Source organism: Sorex araneus, chromosome 2, assembly GCF_027595985.1.
Source record: "Sorex araneus isolate mSorAra2 chromosome 2, mSorAra2.pri, whole genome shotgun sequence".
NCBI lineage: Eukaryota > Metazoa > Chordata > Mammalia > Eulipotyphla > Soricidae > Sorex > Sorex araneus.
The window spans coordinates 294,426,317-294,445,410 of NC_073303.1; the positions used below are offsets into that span (position 1 = coordinate 294,426,317).

Consider the following 19,094-nt stretch of genomic DNA (forward strand, 5'->3'; position numbering starts at 1 on the left):
AAACAATCTACACGTTGATTATTTAAGGCTTACTCAAACTTATTAAGAAATGATAGAGCTAACTATCCAAACCACGCAGTCAACAACACTGAAATCATGAGACCCGAACTTTAACACCCAAACTTAATAAGGTGTCTGTCAAGAGGGCAGGCTGGGGGTGGGAGGGCAGGAGAGGGAACCGGGAAACACTGGTGGAGGGACGTTGGTTGACCCTGGTGGGATCAATGTTGAAACATTGTACGTCTAAAAGCCCAACTATGAATAATTTTGTAAGTCACAGTGCTTTAATTAAAAAGATTTTATTTACTTGTTGAACTGGGCTGGAGCGATAGTGCAGCGGTAGAGCATTCGCCTTGCATGCGGTCGACCCGGGTTCAATTCCTCCGAGCCTCTTGGAGAGCCCGGCAAGCTACTGAGAGTATCTCACCTGCACGGCAGAGCCTGGCAAGCTCCTCGTGGTGTATTTAATATGCCAAAAACAGTAACAAGTCTCATAATGGAGATGTTACTGGTGCCCGCTCGAGCAAATTGATGAGCAATGGGATGACAGTGATATACAGTGATATTTATTGGACTGGAGCGATAGTACAGCCAAGAGGGCATTTGCCTTGCACATGGCTGACCCAGGTTCGATTCCTCCGCCCCTTTTGGAGAGCCCAGCAAGCTACCGAGAGTATCTCATCTGTATGGCAGAGCCTGGCAAGCTACCCATGGTGTATTTGATATGCCAAAAAAAAAAAAATAAAGGTAACAACAAGTCTCACAATGGAGATGTTACTGGTGCCCGTTCAAGCAAATCGATGAACAACAGGACAATAGTGCTACAGTGCTATGTATTTGCTGTTTAGGGGTCACACCCAATTATGCTCAGGGCTTAACTCCTGGTTCTGTGCACTGAGATCACTCCTGGTAGAGCTTGGGGAAACCACAACTTCTGGTGCTGGGAATCTAACCAGGCTGGGCTGCATGCAAGGCAAATGCCTGCATGTCATTATTATCTCTCTGGTCCTTGATATTTAACAATACAGTGGGTAAGGTGTCTGCCTCACATGTGGCTGACCTGAGTTCAATCCCCGGCATCTCATTTCGACCTCTGAGATGTGCCAGGAGTAATTCCCGAGTGCAGAGCCAGGAGTAAGCCCTGAGATTGTCAGTGGGACCTAAACATAGAACCAAAAAAACCCTAAACAAACCAAAAAATGAAACAAAGATAAGCACTGCATGTACTTCTGTGACCTTTTTTCTGTCTTCTCAAAATTCGACCTTTTGCTTTCTAACATGTAGGAAAACATGAGGGAGACCATAACATCTAGGAGACCCACTAGACGCTGAAAACAAAGGGAAGAAAGGCACCATGCGGGCTAACAACAGGTGGACAGAAGCAGAGGGGGAGTCTGGGAGCCAAAATCCATGAGGAAATAGAAATTTTTGTTTGGAGATCACACCTGGCAGTGCTTGGGGGTCACTCCTGTAGGTGCCCAGCAGACCTGGGGCTCTTGCACCATGCAAGGTGTGTGCACGAGCCCTCTGAGCGGTCTCTCGGGTCCTAAAATTAAACTTTGTTTTTGTTTCGGGGCCATATCTGCCTGTGCTCAGGGCTTATTTCTGGCCTTGTCACTCCTGAAGGGTGTGGGGGAACCATTCGGGATGCTGGGGATCAACCCAGGTTGGCTGTATGCAAGGTAAACAGCTACCCTACCGAGCAATCTCTCCAGCCCCCTGGGATAAAACTTAAGCCATATACCCTAATGTTACTACTGAGGTACATTTTAGAACTAAGTCAAAAGACACTAGGATATAAGTGCTATGGATTATTGGATTATTTCCTAGTAATTACATTTTTTTGGGGAATAGTAACATAACCATGTAGTTCAGATTAAAAAATATGTTATTTTTATATGTAATTACACAACAGTGGGCTGGAGCGATAGCACAGTGGTAGGGCATTCGCCTTGCACGAGGCCGACCTGTGTTCGATTCCTCTGCGCCTCTCAGAGATCCCAGCAAGCTACCGAGAGTATCCTGCCCGCACGGCAGAGCCTGGCAAGCTACCCATGGCGTATTCGATATGTCAAAAACAGTAACAATAAGTCTCTTAATGAGAGATGTTACTGGTGCCTGCTTGAACTAATCGATGAGCAACAGGATGACAGTGACAGTGAATTATACAACAGCACATGTAAGTTACGCCTCTAATTTATATGTGAGTATGCAGGGAGATTTCTTTTATACTTGTTCCTCAACCAACAGGGCTTTCCCTATATACCCCGTTATCTTCCATTTCTTATTTATCCTTGTAGTTAATTTATGGACACATTAGCATTTAAAAACAATTTTGAGCCACTCCTGGTGGTGATGCTCTAGGGTCACTCCTGGCTCTGCACTTATAAAGGACTCCAGGCCATGTTAGAGGGACCATATGGGATGCCAGAGGTCAAACCTGAGTCGGCCACATGCAAGGAAATGCCTTACCTGCTGTGAACTATCTCTCCATCCCTATCCCAGTATTGATTAATATGTGTCTTCCCCATCTCTCCTCCACACACTCGAATATACTGAAATGAAACAGGACATCAATTTTTTTGGTAAACAAAATTTAATACAACCAGGTAGCCAAGTATTAGGGGTAGACGACATTTTATTAGATACTGCTTTTTTTTACAAAATCCAGCTATGCACAAGGTATACTTAAAACATGTCACAACTCATGTGCTACACAACTGAACTGGGAACAAAGAAACACAAAGTTTTTTTCCTTTCTCCCCTGCAGACTTGGAGTCTTTAATTGAAAGCAAATGACACTCGGCTGCCGCAGGTCTGCACAAGTTGTAAAGGATACTGTGCTTTCATCCAACTCTGTAATTGTGTTATCGGAGCCTCAGAAATTCTCAAAGAATTTTAAACACAGAAGCCATGGGAGGAGTGCGAGGGAAGGAAGGGTGAGAACTTTTCTCAAGAGGGTTAGATTTGAAAATGCCTGTAGAGGGAAAAGGGTCATACACTAGAATAGAATAAAAGTAGATTTACTTTCTTGATGTTAGGTGGAGATCCGGCAGGTGAGCATTACAAGAGTTTAATCAATGCAAGGTAAATGTTTTTCTGAATATCTTAAATAAAGCACCATGGTATCAAAGACGAAACAAACCAAAATATATTAACGAAACTCCAAACACCCAATGACCTCTCTCAATAGTCTCATTCTGCCAAACAACCAGAGGCCTGGTGCTCATTAAAAAGTTTTTTGAAAGGAACTTTATTTCATAGGGACTACATAGGCAATTTATCTCAGGTAAGTTTTAATGAAAAAAAAAAAAAGAGCCAAATGGGAAACAGCACTAGAGAACTTAAGGCACATAAACTAATTCAGAGGCTGTTATTTTGAAGATAGGAAAACAAATTCTCCTTTGGAACAATATAGAAAATAAGTTAGGACAACTGCTGTTTCAAAAATGATAATCATCTTTAGCACTAAACAAATTTATTATCTAAGGCAATCACACACGTAAGAACATTCATATAAAACACTAAAAATGTCTGAAGTACGTTGAAATGTCTCTGGAATTATCAGACTCCTGGCTCAAGTGGTTTTTCTAAAGCCTACTGTGGGATGGGACAGGGAGTCTAGCTAGCCAGTCCAATTTACTGCCTGAAGGTAACCAAATTAACCTGTTCTGGATACTTGGCATGGTGAATTTATTTAACTAAAAAAGAAACATGGGGTAAGGGAGTGTAAACCCGGTTTTCAGTACAATGTACAATGCACAGTCAATTCTAGTAAGGCCAAAATTCTGTTGAGGTTCACTGGTGTCTTGAGTGTAGTAAAACAAAGGCTATCCACAGGAAGCCTTTAAGAGACCATCTTATCACCTGGCACCACATTAATGCAATCTCTTGTCTTTTCCACAAATAAATCTCAAGACACAAAAAGGCACACACAATCAACCCTCTCTTTTCATGTATGAGTTCTCACAGTGATTCTTAAAAAAAAAAATCTATATCTATATCCATATCATATCCATATCATATCCAGACAACAGAAAAAAAAAACACAAGTTTGCATATTGACAGAAGTAGTGTAGCTGAACCATTGTCTTTCCTGAGAATCAAAAGGGTAGTTGATGTAGAGATACAAACAAGTCATATTCACTAACAGAAAATGAATCAGTCCACAGAACATTTTCACCATTTTCAATATCAAAGAATGAATGTTAACCACTGTCACGTGTGAAGCCCCTTGATCGAATTTAATTTACTCTAGAATCATAGACTGCAAGTTCAATCATGGCACCATGAACACCCCAAGTGGGCAAAATGAAAAGCGAAATACCCTCCCTGAGTATTTTCATCATCATTTTTTTTTTAAACCCGAGGGAAAAAACAACAACTTGCATTTCAGTCATCTAGGAACGCTAAGTCACTGAAGAACTCAGAGGCTCTCATTTCATAGTTGCACAGTCAAGTCGGTGGGGAGATTAGAGGAGAAAAGGAAAGTTTTTTTGTTGTAAAATCCAGACTACGTTACAGGCCACTCACACAGAGAAAACACTGGCAAAGGATTAAAGTCCATAAAAAGTAAAATTGTATTTTTTCTGTTGATCCACAAGACATACCCTTGAATTCCCTGTCCTACTGAGGTATCACAGCTGGGTTTGGCAAACTCATCTCTACCTCCAATTTGCTTTCGAATTTTGTAAAACCAAATGTATGATATAGATTCTGTCTACAAATCATCCTACTAATAATAGTCATTATGTACTCTCAAATATAAAAACACATTTTAGAAATGCACAAGTGAAAGGACTTCTGGAACTTTGAAAATGGCAACTAAGTTTTACTTCATGTGCCTTTTCCTGATAATCACAAACTGATCAAATTTGGGGAGTTTGTATATATGCATACATAACCATACTATCTATATCTACATATCTACATATACATATACATACATACTAACCTAAAGGCTTACATGAGTATTACTTATCACAGAAAATTCTCCAACTATGGGATGACTACCTGAATATCATCAAATACAAACTTCACTGATATTTCACTTTTGACAGACTTTTAAAAATTCTCCATCAATGTTAATATCAGTACTTATTAAAAACCAATAAAAGAAGATAGAGGAAATTAAAGTATCAGTTTTGGCTTCAAAAATAGTTACTTTAATTTCCTAGGACTCAAGCTAAGTTCTTGGTAGTCAATTTAATTGATGTAGTTTTAAATTATGTAGGGAAAAAAATTAAACAATATTGGTATGACTCTTATGTTTAAACAAATTCTATTTTATAGGATTTCATTTCAAATTATTACAATAAACACATGGATATTAAAAATAACTGTATAATAAAATACAAGTAAAGAGTTAATGCTTTTACAATAAACAAAAGTACTAGAATACAAGTTATCTTGAGAAAGTCTTGTGATGTATCTGGATGATCTTTGAAATATACTACACAACACATATCATTTATATAATATTACCTCAGCTCAGACTCATACTGTTCTCAAACTCACTTATTGCAAAGGTTTTCTCCCTTATTGCAGAGATTTTTCTGTACTAAATAGGTTTTATTATCTAAAAAAAGGTCTAAGAAAGTTGACATTTACTTGAAGAAAAAAGTAATTACTAAAGTACTACTATTCTGACAGTAACTATCTTCAACTAAAATTAGAAAAAAATTGTTTCCTAAATTGTTGACAATGATCACAAAAGGTACATTGTTCAAATTATAATCTGAAAAATAAAAATTGCTTTAAAATGTCTAGGCTTTTCTTTGGAATTCAGAGTTCAACTAAGTGTTCGAGCTAATAAGCATTAAAGTTGATGCTTGATATTTCATTTGAAATCTGGATCATTCTAAGATGAGAAAATACACAGGTAATTTATATCGACATTAAATTACCTTAATTTTAAGAGAAATCTGTGACACCATAACCTCATATTTGTAACTTCTCACTTATACAATTATACATATACAATTACTATTATATATGTATTGATAGGAGCCTGTCATTGTAATGTTAGACAACAGTGCCTGGGACACTGCTATACAACAGGCTACCTGAAACACCCTTAAAATACTGTGAATTATTTCTGCCTATTCAGGAATAATAACAACTAAACAGTAGCTCCTGCAATCCCAGGTGCCTTAAAAGTCTTAATATTCCTCTCTAAAAACTAGTTAGCCTTAAATTTGAAGTTGAAAAATCTAGACCAAGGCAATTTCCAGAGGGCAAGGATGCTATCTACATAAGGGATACAAATGAGTGATTCATCTTAGATGCCTCAATTCTAGCTGTCAGTCTTTTAAAGACGGCATATTTTATAAGCCAAATGGACCCACTGAGGTAGGTGGTCCCCATTTTATCCTAGACAGGCAATTCAGGAGTAAAGACTCCCAGGACTTTTAGCCATTCTGAATGGGATCACCAGGGAGAAGACCCTCACCCACTGGACTATGGGGGTTAAGCCCTACAGTGCCAGGGAGAAAGTCTGTCCCGGTTTTTACATGATAAAGTTACAAAATGGATTTTGGCAACTTGAATCAGCCTAGAATTTTAGTGTCCATATTAAGGACTTGTGTTTTTGTATTTCTTACTATTCTCTTACTACTCTCTCTCTCTCTCTCTTTAAAGATTAACCTCTCTTTAAAAATAAACCTCTTTCTCAAAACATGAGACAGAAATTTTAACAGCTTAGATGATTCAGTATTTTATGATCTGAAAACACTGTCATGACATTTTTATCAAGTACAGAAACAATCTTCAATAAAACGAATCAGTATGGGTTTGTTTTTTTTTTCTGGGGAAATGATTTTAAAAACTACTGCTTTTAGAATTCGTTATAAGCATTCCGATATTCAAACTAAATGAAGCCCTATGTCATGTAATTTTTCTATCACAAAATAAGGAATACACAGTCTTGAAGATAACCATACATAAATGAAGAAATCATTCATACAGTCCTAAAAGTTATGTAGGTTGACACTATTTCCTACCACATAAGTTTCTTACAAATACTTGCAAAGGGAAGCTCTGAAAGGCCAAGCACAACCACCATTACTTTCAAACAAACAAAAGGATTTTTTTTCCCCTTCAGTCACGGGAAATGTGTTATTACAGGTTGAAACATCAGTGTTCGGGGGAGAAAGGCACCACAATGATTATCTTTACCCCTTTCTTTCAAAATGGCACAAAGGAGGAGATAGGTCAGTTCCCACTCGAGTTTTTGAATTTTGTTTTTTCTCAAACCTCTCGTATCTTGAATTGCTGTGGCTTCTTGGGTGAGGTATCCTTGGCTTCAGAGCTTAAAGCATTTCTCATTGTATCTGTGAATAGTCACACAGCCGTGGTAGGACACTGGCCGGGGCATCGCGGCCACCCCTGTGATGATACTCGTGGCAGGATCATAACAGAGAATAGTGTCTGTGGCTTCTCCATTTTCCCGTCTTCCACCCAGGATGTATATTTTACCATTACACACAGACATTCCGCAGTTTTCCTGTGGAAAATACATTAAAAATACATTAATTTTTTTGTATTAAAAATGCATACAGAAAAAAAAGAAGTCAACCGTTGAAAGGAAGGGATTTGGTAGCAAATGGAAAAATAAGGTAAGACAATTTAACACACTCAAAAAGGAAAAGACCTGTGAAATAACCTCTCTTCTGCTCAACTCCTACTCTGAGTGTTAGATGATTTTATATAGGTGAAGGAAGTTAATTTTGTTTTGCTTCCCTCTGTGGTGAAGGGGACTGACCCTAGGTCATCACACATGTACAGCATGTATTCAACGACTGAGTTACATCTCTGATCCTGAAATAGTATGTGTGCATTTGCATGTGTGTGTGTGTTTGTGTGTGTGTTAGATTTTGGGGATATCCCCTGGCTCCACAATCAGCAACCATTCCTGGGGGTGACTGAGAGATCATAAAAAGTGCAGAGAACTGAACCTAGGTCAGCCTTGTGCAAGACAAGTGCCTTACTCACTATATTATCACTCCAGCCCCACTGAAGTGTGTTTTAACATATATGTTGTCAATGTAAAACACGACAACAAAAAAAATCTTAGTAAACTGAATCCAACAATATATCAAAAGATTTATACATCATTATCTAATGGAAATCACTCCAGAAATGCAAGGCTGATTCAATATACACAAATTAATAATGTAATTCAGCACATCAACAAAAAGACAAAAATCATGACTGTATCAATAGATGCAGAGAAAGATTTTGACAAAACTCAACATCCATTCATGATTAGAAGGAATGCGCCTTAAGGCAGTAGGACAAACCCATAGCCAATGTCATATCCATTTTTATTCCATTTTATAGTTTTGGAAGTTGTCTCCACAACAATCAGGGAAGGGAAAAAAAATCAAAGGCATGTGTATTGAGAAAGAAGTTAAATTGCCACTATCTGCATATAATATTATAATATATATATAAGATCCTTAGGAATCCACTAAGAAAACTCTCAGAAGTAATACACTAATGTGGCAAGGTAGCAGGCTATAAAATCAATACACAAAAATCTGTTGCATTTCTTTTTTTTTTTTGGCTTTGTGGGTCACACCCAGTGATGCACAGGGGTTACTCCTGGCTCATGCACTCAGGAATTAACTCCTGGTGATGCTTAGGGCACCATATGGGATGCTGGGAATTGAACTGGGGTTGGCTGCATGCAAGGCAAATGCCCTACCTGCTGTGCTATCACTCCAGCCCATCTGTTGCATTTCTATATACAACCAATGAACTAGAAGAAAAAGAAATTTTAAAAAAGTCCCTTCATTTAGAACAAAGTCTAAAAATCTGTAGAATAATGATGGAGGGATCTTGAAACACTGGTGGGATCACTATCTCCGCAAATGTAAAATATTAACTTCAACAATATTATAAACTATGATATCTCATAAAGAAAAGAATTTAAAAAGTGAAAAAGGAGCGATAGTACAGCAGACAGGACACCTGCCTTGCATGTGTCTGATCTAGCACCCTATATGGTTCCCTGAGAAAAGTCAGAAATGATCCCTGAGCACAGGGCCATGAGGAAGCCCTGAATACAGCTAAGTATGGCCCAAAGACAAAACAAAACAGACAAAAAAAGTCAAGAAATTAAAGAAAAAAAAAGAAGTATCCAAAGCATCAGATACTTAGGAATCAAAATAACAAAGGATGTGAAAGATTTAACCATCAAAAACTCAAGTCATTATTGAAAAAAACATAAGAGGACATAGGAATGAAAAAATATTCCTTGTTCATGGACCCTATCCAAAGCATTGTACAGATTCAATGCTTTTTTTTTTTTTCCATCAAAACTCTGGAGACATCCTTTAAGCACTTAGAGGAAACAAGACTAAAATTTGTATGGAATCATAAAACCCCTGAAGAGCTACAGCCATTTTGAGAAAAAAGAAGACAGAAGGTATTTCATTTCCTGACTATAATTATAATACAAATCTCAGTCAAAACTTGGTAGGGGCTGGAAAGACAGGACAGTGGATAGAGTGTTTGCCTTGAAAGTGGCCAACTCGGGTTTGATCCCTGGTACCCCTTGCGGTCTCTCGAATCCAGCCAGAGAGTAATCCCTGAGTGCAATGCTAGGAGAGTAAGCCCTAGAACAAAGCCAGCCTTAGCACATCCAGGTCTGTCACAAAAGCAAACCAAACCAAAACAAAAAACTTTGTGGTACTGAAATAAAGGCAGACCCAGACCCATGGAGTAAAATTGAGAACCCAGAGATGAACTTTCACATCAATCGACAGTTAATCTATGACAAAGGAGCTGGGTGCCTGAAGTGGAGTCAGCAAAACCTGCTCAACAAATGACGCTGGGAAAACTACATAGCCCAGGCCAAAAAAAAAAAAAAAAAAATCAAACTGGATTCGTAGCTCACACAATACACAAAAGTTAAAAGTGTATTAAAGGCATCAAGATTAGACAATAATCCATCAAATATATTGAGGAAACAGGCAGAACTCTCCAGGTGATGGGCCGAAAAGGGATCTTCAATATTTGACTCTACTGGCAAAAAGGCAAGAACAAAAATAAATGGGAGTATATCAGACTAAAAAATTTTTGCATGACAAAAGAAACTAAAAAAAGTTACTCTACTGAATAAGAGAAAATACTTGCACATTCTACATTAAAGAACTAATATACAAGCTACAAAAGTATCTACAAAGCTCAACAATGCCAACAACAAAATCAATAACCTCAATAATCAAAATGATCAAAAAATGCAGAGAAGAGATAAACATCAAACTTAAGGACAACCAGCAGGTACATGACAAAATGTTCATCACCATTTATTATTAGGAAATTGCAAATCAAAATGGCAGGGAGGTATCCCACACCAGTGAGAATGGCACATATCAAAAGGACAGAAATAGTCAGTGTTGGTGGGAATGTGGCGAAAAAGGAACCATCAGCTGTTGGCTGAAACACTGTCTCGTTCAGTCTGGATGGAAAACAGGATGGTGACTTCTCAAAGAAAAGAGCTTTTCTAATGACCCAGCAATATTTCACTGTTTGGTACCTCCTCCAAGGTAAAAAAACATGAATTAAAAAAAAGGTATATGTACGCCTTTGTTCAATGGAGTATTAAGTACGACAGCTAGGATACAGAAACAACTGAACTTTCCAATGACAGATAGCAGATAAAGGAACATACATAATGTTCTACTAAGCAGTTAATGAGAAAAAAATGGGAATCTTGCAGCTTGCTGCAACTTGGGTGGAATTAGATGGCATTATGTCAGAGGTAGAAGGGCAAATACCAGATGATGCAATGCATCTGTGGATACAGAGAGACATAACAAGGGAACAAACAGTATTAAATGGTGACAAACCCTTGGCCTTGGCTTATAAAACTAAGAATACCAAACAGCAGGGGGTGTGACGGGGTGAGGGGAAAGAAAGTAACAGGACAATTGTGAGGGTCCTAAGTACTCTGGTCGTGGTGAAGGTGCAGTGACCTTTAAAAGCAAATTTTACAATAGAATTCTCTGTGAGATAAGAAACAGAGTTATTTCCACAAAACAACTCCTTGGAAGGAGTTAAAAACAGGTATTATGAGGAGTTTAAAATTTTATTAAGTCATCAAGCATATGTGAAATATTTTCATGGTGAATACAGTATAATCCTTTTTGTTGTTGTTTTTGGACCACACCTGGCGATGCTCAGGGGTTACTCCTGGCTCTGCACTCAGGAACTACACCTGGCGGTGCTCAGGGAACAATAGGGGATGCTGAGAATGGAACCAGGGTCAGCAGAGTGCAAGGCAAACACCCTCCCTGCTGTGCTATCACTCTGGCCCCTGTTCTTTTTTTTTTTTTTTCTTTTTGGGTCATACCCGGCGATGCTCAGGGGTTACTCCTGGCTCTGTACTCAGGAATCACCCCTGGCGGTGCTCAGGGGACCATATGGGATGCTGGGAATCGAGCCCGGGTCGACCTCGTGCAAGGCAAACGCCCTACTTGCTGTGCTATTGCTCCAGCCCCACTCTGGTCCCTATTCTTAACAGTCATGTACTTGACTAGTTCGAGGCCCCTCCTAGATTGGTTTCTTCTGGATGTTTGTGGTACTACCTGCCGGCTGAATGTGTTCTGTACGTGCATCCAGTAATCTTCCACTGGGTCATAACAGTATATTGCCTTGGTCAGCCCACCAGCAACATAGATCAGGTTGTTTAAGGAGACAGCTGTTATACACCTCTTGGCAATGGGGATGGCTGCACGAAGGAGCCAAGAGTTGGTTTCTGGATCATAGGATTGAACCTAAGAAAGGAAACACCTAATGAAAATTTTTTTTAAAAACGCCATTTTACTTAATGCAGTCTATCACATGATTAAAAAAAAAAACAAGTACCATTAATTCACAGAATTAGGGTGAGTTCAATTGTGAAATGTTTGAATTATAAAATTCTCAAAAGGTATGCAAATTTATTACTGTCAAGTGTATCAGAGCAACAAACACAAAATGAATACCTACCAGGCCTCCTCTGCCCATTTCCATTAGAATTAAGTCTGGGTTGAGAAAGGAAGCCACGTCGTACAGATGGCTATGCCTCAATCAGAACACAATTTCTTTTTATAATTTTTAGCTCATCTTTCTTCAAAAGAACACATGTAAGCCTCAATTCAATATACTCTGAACTATCATCAATTCTGAAATCTTAATATTTTGTAACATTTGACATCATGTGAAAATTGAATTAAGAACGAGAATTAACTGCCAAAATCCAGTGAGCTATTTCTAAACCAGACAAGCATGGAATGCTTGCTTCCAGAAAAAACGTTTTCTTTTTTTTTCTATTTTTTGTTTTTGGGCCACCCCTGGTGGTAGTCAGGGTTTACTCCTGGCTCTGCTCTTTGATCACTTCCTGGAGGGGTCAAGGGACTGGGGATTGAACCCCTGTCGGCTGTGTGCAAGGCAAGTGCCCTACCCTATGCACTATGTCCCAGCTATTTTGTCCCTGGGGTTTCATGAGTGGGATCAATTTTAATCAATCACTTGCTTACAATGCAGGGGGTCCGTTACCTCTTCTTTATTCCAAAAGACACATTTACACTACCTCTTATACTTTGCTAAATTCATTTCCCAACTATGTTTTATGCGAAATCATTTTTTTCAGTCCTTAGATTACAGTGATAATTTTTTTTTCAAAAAATGACTAAGTTCAAGGTGTCAACATTGAGATTAATAAGACTGGCTCATGCTTTTTTTTATAGCAATCGTTAGATATATTACAATCTCACATTAATAACTTGAAATTTAATGCCTTTTCTTTAAAGTACAAAGTACCAGGCAAATTTTAAAAGCCACCCCCCCCCCAACATCCATTCAAAGGAATCTAATACCCTCTGCATATCTATCTTATGGTATTCGCTTGGATATATCATTAGTAAATTCTATAGGAAAATACGGCTTACCTTATCAGAGCAAGTATTATCATCAGGTCCTCCACCAATGACAAATAATTTGTTTACACAGCTCGTCACGGCAGGAGAACTCACGGCTTCCTTCAGGGGAGCGACTTCTGTCCATCGATTGGAAAAGGAGTCATAGCACTCCACACTACTGAGTCTGTTTTGCCCATCATAGCCTCCAACAACATACACCTGGATGGGAAACAATGGAAAAAAATCTTAACTTCAAATGTCTGGATTTTGAATAAGTGGGCTGAAGAATTAAAGGCTCTCCCTGCATGGAAAAGGCCTTGAGGGACCAGAGAGAAAGGACAGGAGGCGTGGCACTTGTCTTGTGTGGATTAGCTCCCAATTTGATACCTGGCACTGCATGTGGTCCTTCAAGCAATGAGCACAGAGCCAGGAGGAAGCCCTGAGCACCATCCGGTGTGGCCACGAAATGAAAGCCCTTGACCAGGGATGTAGCTCAGTGGTAGAGCACAAGCACTGCATGTAGTCTGGATTACACACACACACACACACACACACACACACACACACACACACACACACACACACACTCAGGCGCGCGCGAGCATGCACACACACACACACACACACACACACACACACACACACTCAGGCGCGCGTGAGCGTGCAGGGATGATTCCTGAGCAGAGCCAGGAACCTAGAGCAGCACCAGGTGTGGCCCGAAAAGGGAAAACAAAATTTCCCCTCACCATCATGAAGGAGCCTTTATAGGCTTTTCAAAATAGTCCTGCCACTGAAATTGTAATACCACAGACACACTTTTAAGGAGCTAATATCTGTGCTTTATACACAGAACAGTGGACTGTTCATTCTGCCATGAACCAATCATTGGCTCTGTAGGGAATGCTATTGCTTGACCCTAACTACAGACGTCACTGACTGACGATGCTCTAATTTAGGATTGCTCTACTTCCTGGTAGAGATGAAGCCACATGCATTCAATAGAAACTTTTCTACGAGAGGATTGCAAGCCGCTTCATGCATGGAGTGAGTGGGCCAGCTGTTGGGCCCTTCTCTGCTTCAGCCGGAACAGCGGTTTTCGCACTGATGGCTCTGAAATCCCTCCACACGTAAACCCGAGGGCAGGCATCTCTTTTTCAAAAGGAGTCAAAAATACATGTTCAGGGATCTTTGTTGGAACATTTAATACTGGGAACATCTGTATTATGAACAACCTGGTAGACTACGATGTTATATGAGGATATTGGGAAAATAATATATGTGCAAACAATAATTCTGCTTTTACTTAAAATTTTTTTTTTTTTAATGATTTGGGGTCGATTTATAGGAACTGACAGAGAAGGGACAGGGAGAGATGACAGAGTCCAAGTCAGGCTTCTATACCACTGTTTTTATCTACCTTATGGTAAAGGCCTTTGTATTAGATTTAACTTTTAAAAAAGGGTTCAGTTGGTTCTTTTATAAAAAGTTTTGAAGCCAGTCTGCAAGTGATTCTCAAGCTTCTAAGGAAAACAAATGGTTCAGAACCATATTACATGTTTTTATGTGCCTTATATATGTATATATGTATTCATGTATATATACAACTATAGATACATAAATTCTCAATCCATTTTCTTTAAAAGATATTATTGAGTTTACGTTAAGAGGACTGTCCCCAGTTTCACAAATCAAACGGAATAAAATAACGCTGATAAATGTATTTCTAAGTGCCAAAGTCAATAAAAGGAAAAGACCATGTGGATTAGACACTGGCCAATTTTTATGCCCATAGAACTGCTTTATTGCCCTAAATGTCGTAGGCGTTTAGACACTGGCGGTGCAAGAGAGGAGAAATGTGCTAAAATGCTCCAAACTCCAACTTGGGAGAACAAAATCCCCATTCAACAGTATAGTGTCAGATTGTTTATATTTTCAGTTTATTTAATGAGGTTAGGAATGGAAGGAAATACAACTTGAATCCAAAATACCCAAAGGGTAAGTAAAAGAAAGAATTCAACTGTGGTATTTATTTTGGAAATGTACCAGCGAGAGTAAAAAGCGGTTTCTCTTACTTTACCAAGGAGGACAGCCATTTTGTGACGCCATCTGCCTTTATTTAGGGAAGCAACTCTGATCCAAATATTTAACTGTGAGTTATAAATCCAGACATCGCGGCCATTGATTCTTCCACCTTTAAATGCAAAATAGGACACATACAGTCATATGTAATTGTTTATAATGCTGAGGATTTTCAGGCCACCAAGGCACAGCAGATGAAAGCACGGGTTTGTCTCCCCAGTCTTCGAGCCAGCAGTGAAACAAGAACCCCAGTGGAAATAATTCCACACAGCAAGTTCAAACTCACAAGTGCTATTTGGAGAAATGATAATTATAGGCCCAAATAATAAAAGGCGGAATGTGAACTTTGTACATACATGAATTGTTAATTTAGGAGTCAGACATTGAAAGCACTCCATCAATAGAATTACTCTAAAAGGAGCTTTTTTTTTTAATAATTTATTTTTAAGAAAGTATATCATAGGATAAATATGTGTTTTTCATGTTGGTCAAGAAAGTAATAATCTTTTTTTTTTTTTTGCTTTTTGGGTCACACCTGGCGATGCACAGGCGTTACTCCTGGCTCTGCACTCAGGAATTACCCCTGGCTGTGCTCAGGGGACCATAAGAAAGTAATAATCTTTAAAGCTAGGAAAATAACTGAATAAAAAGACTTCAGGGGGCCAGAGTGATAGTATAATGGGTAGGGCACTTGGCTGACCTGGGTTCTATCCTTAGTACCCCAAATGGTCCTCAAGACCCACCCAGAGTAAAAGTACACAGAGCCAAGAGTAAGCCCCAAGCCCTGGCAGTACGGCCCCAACACCAAAAGCGTAAGGAAAAAAAAAAAAAACTTCAGATCAAAGACACATCAGTTATACTTTATATACAAGTCTGTCTCTTTATTTTTGATACCTCGTATCACAAATGAAGTTCAAATTAAGAATTTTTTGGAGGAGGAGGAGAGGCATACCCAAGAGTGTTCAGGAGCTACTTGGTTCAGTGCCTGGAGACCACAAGATAGTAAAAATTGAACCCAGGCACATATGGTGCCCCAGCCCATGTGCTGCTTGTGCCCAAGTGGCCGAGCACATGAGGTGCCTGAGCACATGTGTCGCCCACATCTCCCCTCTTGAGATGTGTACTCTCATGCTTTCCTATCTAATGCTGGAATGTGTATAGGGCTCTCTCCGCCCTTGGAGAAGCCCGAATTCTCTCTTGAGTGCGTTACTCTCTCTCTGTCTTTCTCTCCCCCCCACATCTTTTCCCCTCCACATCTTTTCCTCTCCACACCTTCAAAACCTACAAATAAAATCAGTTTTATTTCAAAAAAAAAAAAAAAATTGAACCCAGGCCTCCTGCAGGCCAAAGACTGCAGCTCTGGGGCTGGAGCAATAGACAAAGGGTATTTGCCTTGCAGGTGGCTGATGTGGGTTCGGTCCCCAGCATCCCACATAATCCCCAGAGCACTTCCAGGAGTAATTCCTGAATGCAGAGCTAGGAGTAACCCCTGAGCACTGCTGGGTGTGTCCTCCCCCATCCCCCCCACAACCAAAAATAAATAAATAAATAAAAAGATTGCAATCCAATCCATGGAGCTATCTAACATAAGTTAAGAATAAAAGAAAAACTCTATTGTATAAAATTTGGAAAGACTTTCAGAAGACATGGATGGATTAGATTAGAGATGGTTAATTCTCAAAGTATGCCTGACTTTATATATATATATATATATATATATATTGCATTTGTTTTATTTTTTATTTATCTATTGAGCTTTTTGGGGTCACCTGGCGATGCTCAGGGGTTACTCCTGGCGGTGCTCAGGGGACCATCTGGGATGCCAAGGATTGTAGCTGGGTCGGATGTGTGCAGGCAAATGCCCTATCCACTGTACTATCGCTCCGGCCCCATGACTTTATACACTTTACTCCTTAAATAGGTAAAAGCTTAGAACACCATACTTTTTTTTTTTTTCAGAGAACATACAAAACATACAATTAAAGGCGTTTTGAGGCATCAAAATGCATCATCAAAATGTAAAAAGGCATCATCTATTAAGTCATTCTCACCACCTCAAGTTTGTTTTTAAGAGCAAAAAGTCATTCTGTATTATTTCCTATATAAACTCATCTGCCTAAAATAAGCACATCTGTTTTCACTATTTCCTTTTGAGACATTATCATTCAAAATAGCTGTGTTCAAATTAAAAGCTGGGGGCGGGAGGGGCTGGGAAATCGCTCAGGTGGTAGGGTACCTGCCTAGCATGTGTGAGGGCCCTTATGAGCCCCTGAACACCACTGTTTGTGGTCTGTGGCCTTTGCCCTGGCTCCTACAAGTCAAATGTAGGTACTGCAATAATCATTTACCTGAGACAAGAATGTCATTCCTGAGTGCACAGACTGCGTACTCTGACTTGGTAAATTCTGGAAGCTTCGCCAAAGACTTCCATTCTCCTGTCACGGGATCATAGCACTCAGTGTATGGGAGATTAAATCCCCCAACTCGTTCACAGCCTCCAACAACAACGATCACCTCAGAATAGCCGGTTGACCTAAAATGTTTATTATGAGAATGCAAAATAATAAATTAAAATCTACTTAATTGTTTTAAACCCTGAAAACATTCCATTATCAGAAATAAATCAGACACTAGTATGCAAGAAACAGCTTTTATTTCCTTTCTACGTACCAAATAATACGGTCAGCCAAGGACTTTGAGGACATGGATAAGGAATTTAGTGATACTACTTTTCATGGAAAATTCCTAGGGTTGTTTTTTTTTTTTCATTAAGTTTGCCTTAAAATTTATAAAGTACTATTAATGATCTTGTTGGGATGCTGGTAATGTTAAGGATAATTTGAATACAATTCTTTAGTAACTTAGATATATATACTTAGATATATATAGCCACAAAGTAACATACTTTTTCTAATCATTGTAAATGGCCTGTTTTCATTGGATTGTTAGTTTGATAGCACCAAATTCCAGATAAAATTTAATAACTATGTTAAAGGAGCACATCTGTATTTGCTCAGGTTCTATTTTTAATAATAAAAAAATTAAGGTAATCCAATACAAAACGTTGGGCACTCACTGAAAAATGTTAACAGAGTTTATAACAATGTTAAAAAAAAAAAAAACAGGGGCTGCAGTGATAGCAGAGTGGGTAGGGTGCCTTGCCTTGTACGTGGCTGACCTGGGTTTGATTTCTGGCATCCCATAAGGTGCCCTGAGCACCACCAGGAGTAATTTCTGAGTGTAGAGACAGGAGTAACCCCTGTACATCATTGGGTATTCACACCCCCACTCCCACCCCCAAAAAACCAAAGAGAAAAAGCAAAATAAAAAATTGTACCTAGGACTAGAGCAAACTCAATGGGCCAGGCACATGCTTTGTATGCAGCTGACCCAGGCTCAATCCCTGGCACCAACATGGTCCCTGAGCCCCACCAGAACTAATCTCTGAGTGCAGAGCCAGTAGTAAGCCCTGGGCAGTGCAGGTGTAGCCCCAAAACAAAACAAAACAGAAAAGAATAAAAAAAGAATAATGTCAATGCCTACCGAAACGTGTATTTATTGAAAGTGATTAGCAACTAGGAGTTTTGCCTACACTAAAAGTTAACAAAATGTCTACTAAATTAAGAATTCTAGTGCTCTCATTAGAATAGTTAGCCTGATAAAACATGCTTGTTATTCCTGGAGCTAAGAAAAATAGTCATATCAGATAGAGAGCTAATTGCTTTAAATACGTTACTCCAACCAATAATGGAAATTAGAACAAAAGGACTGTCAAGGTGATAGTATAGGATGAATAAAAATTCTAGCAATTTTTATCTAAGCCATCTGTATTCAGAGATAAAATTACTTTATTGACACCTTAAAGTAAATATTTTGATTTTCTGATTTTCTTAAGTATCTGCTGCTTTAGTGTTAGGTCTCACTATCTTCCTAGGAAAGTATGAGAAACAAATGCACCCTTTTCTATAGTAGAGCTTTTGGTAGTATCTGGGATTGAGCCCAGGACTCATGCATGTAAGGCCTGTGCTTTGCCACTGAGCTATATCCCCAGTCCCCATGACAGTACTTTTTCTTTGGGGGGAGAGGGTGTTTGGGTCACACCTGGAA

General features: G+C 39.1%; 1 protein-coding gene across 2 annotated transcripts in view; it reads right to left on the reverse strand.

Moving 5' to 3' along the window:
- Nucleotides 1-4,556: 4,556 nt before the first annotated feature.
- Nucleotides 4,557-19,094, reverse strand: part of KLHL24 (kelch like family member 24) — a 39,154-nt gene continuing 24,616 nt past the window's right edge. For both annotated transcript variants that reach the window (XM_004603071.2, XM_055126130.1), the window contains exons 3-7: nt 17,336-17,520; nt 14,981-15,099; nt 12,939-13,127; nt 11,595-11,783; nt 4,557-7,504 (exon numbers count right to left, since the gene is read on the reverse strand). In XM_004603071.2, the coding sequence (XP_004603128.1) occupies nt 7,304-7,504; nt 11,595-11,783; nt 12,939-13,127; nt 14,981-15,099; nt 17,336-17,520 (883 nt within the window). In that variant the 3' untranslated portion in view covers nt 4,557-7,303. The remainder of the gene's footprint in view (nt 7,505-11,594; nt 11,784-12,938; nt 13,128-14,980; nt 15,100-17,335; nt 17,521-19,094) is intronic.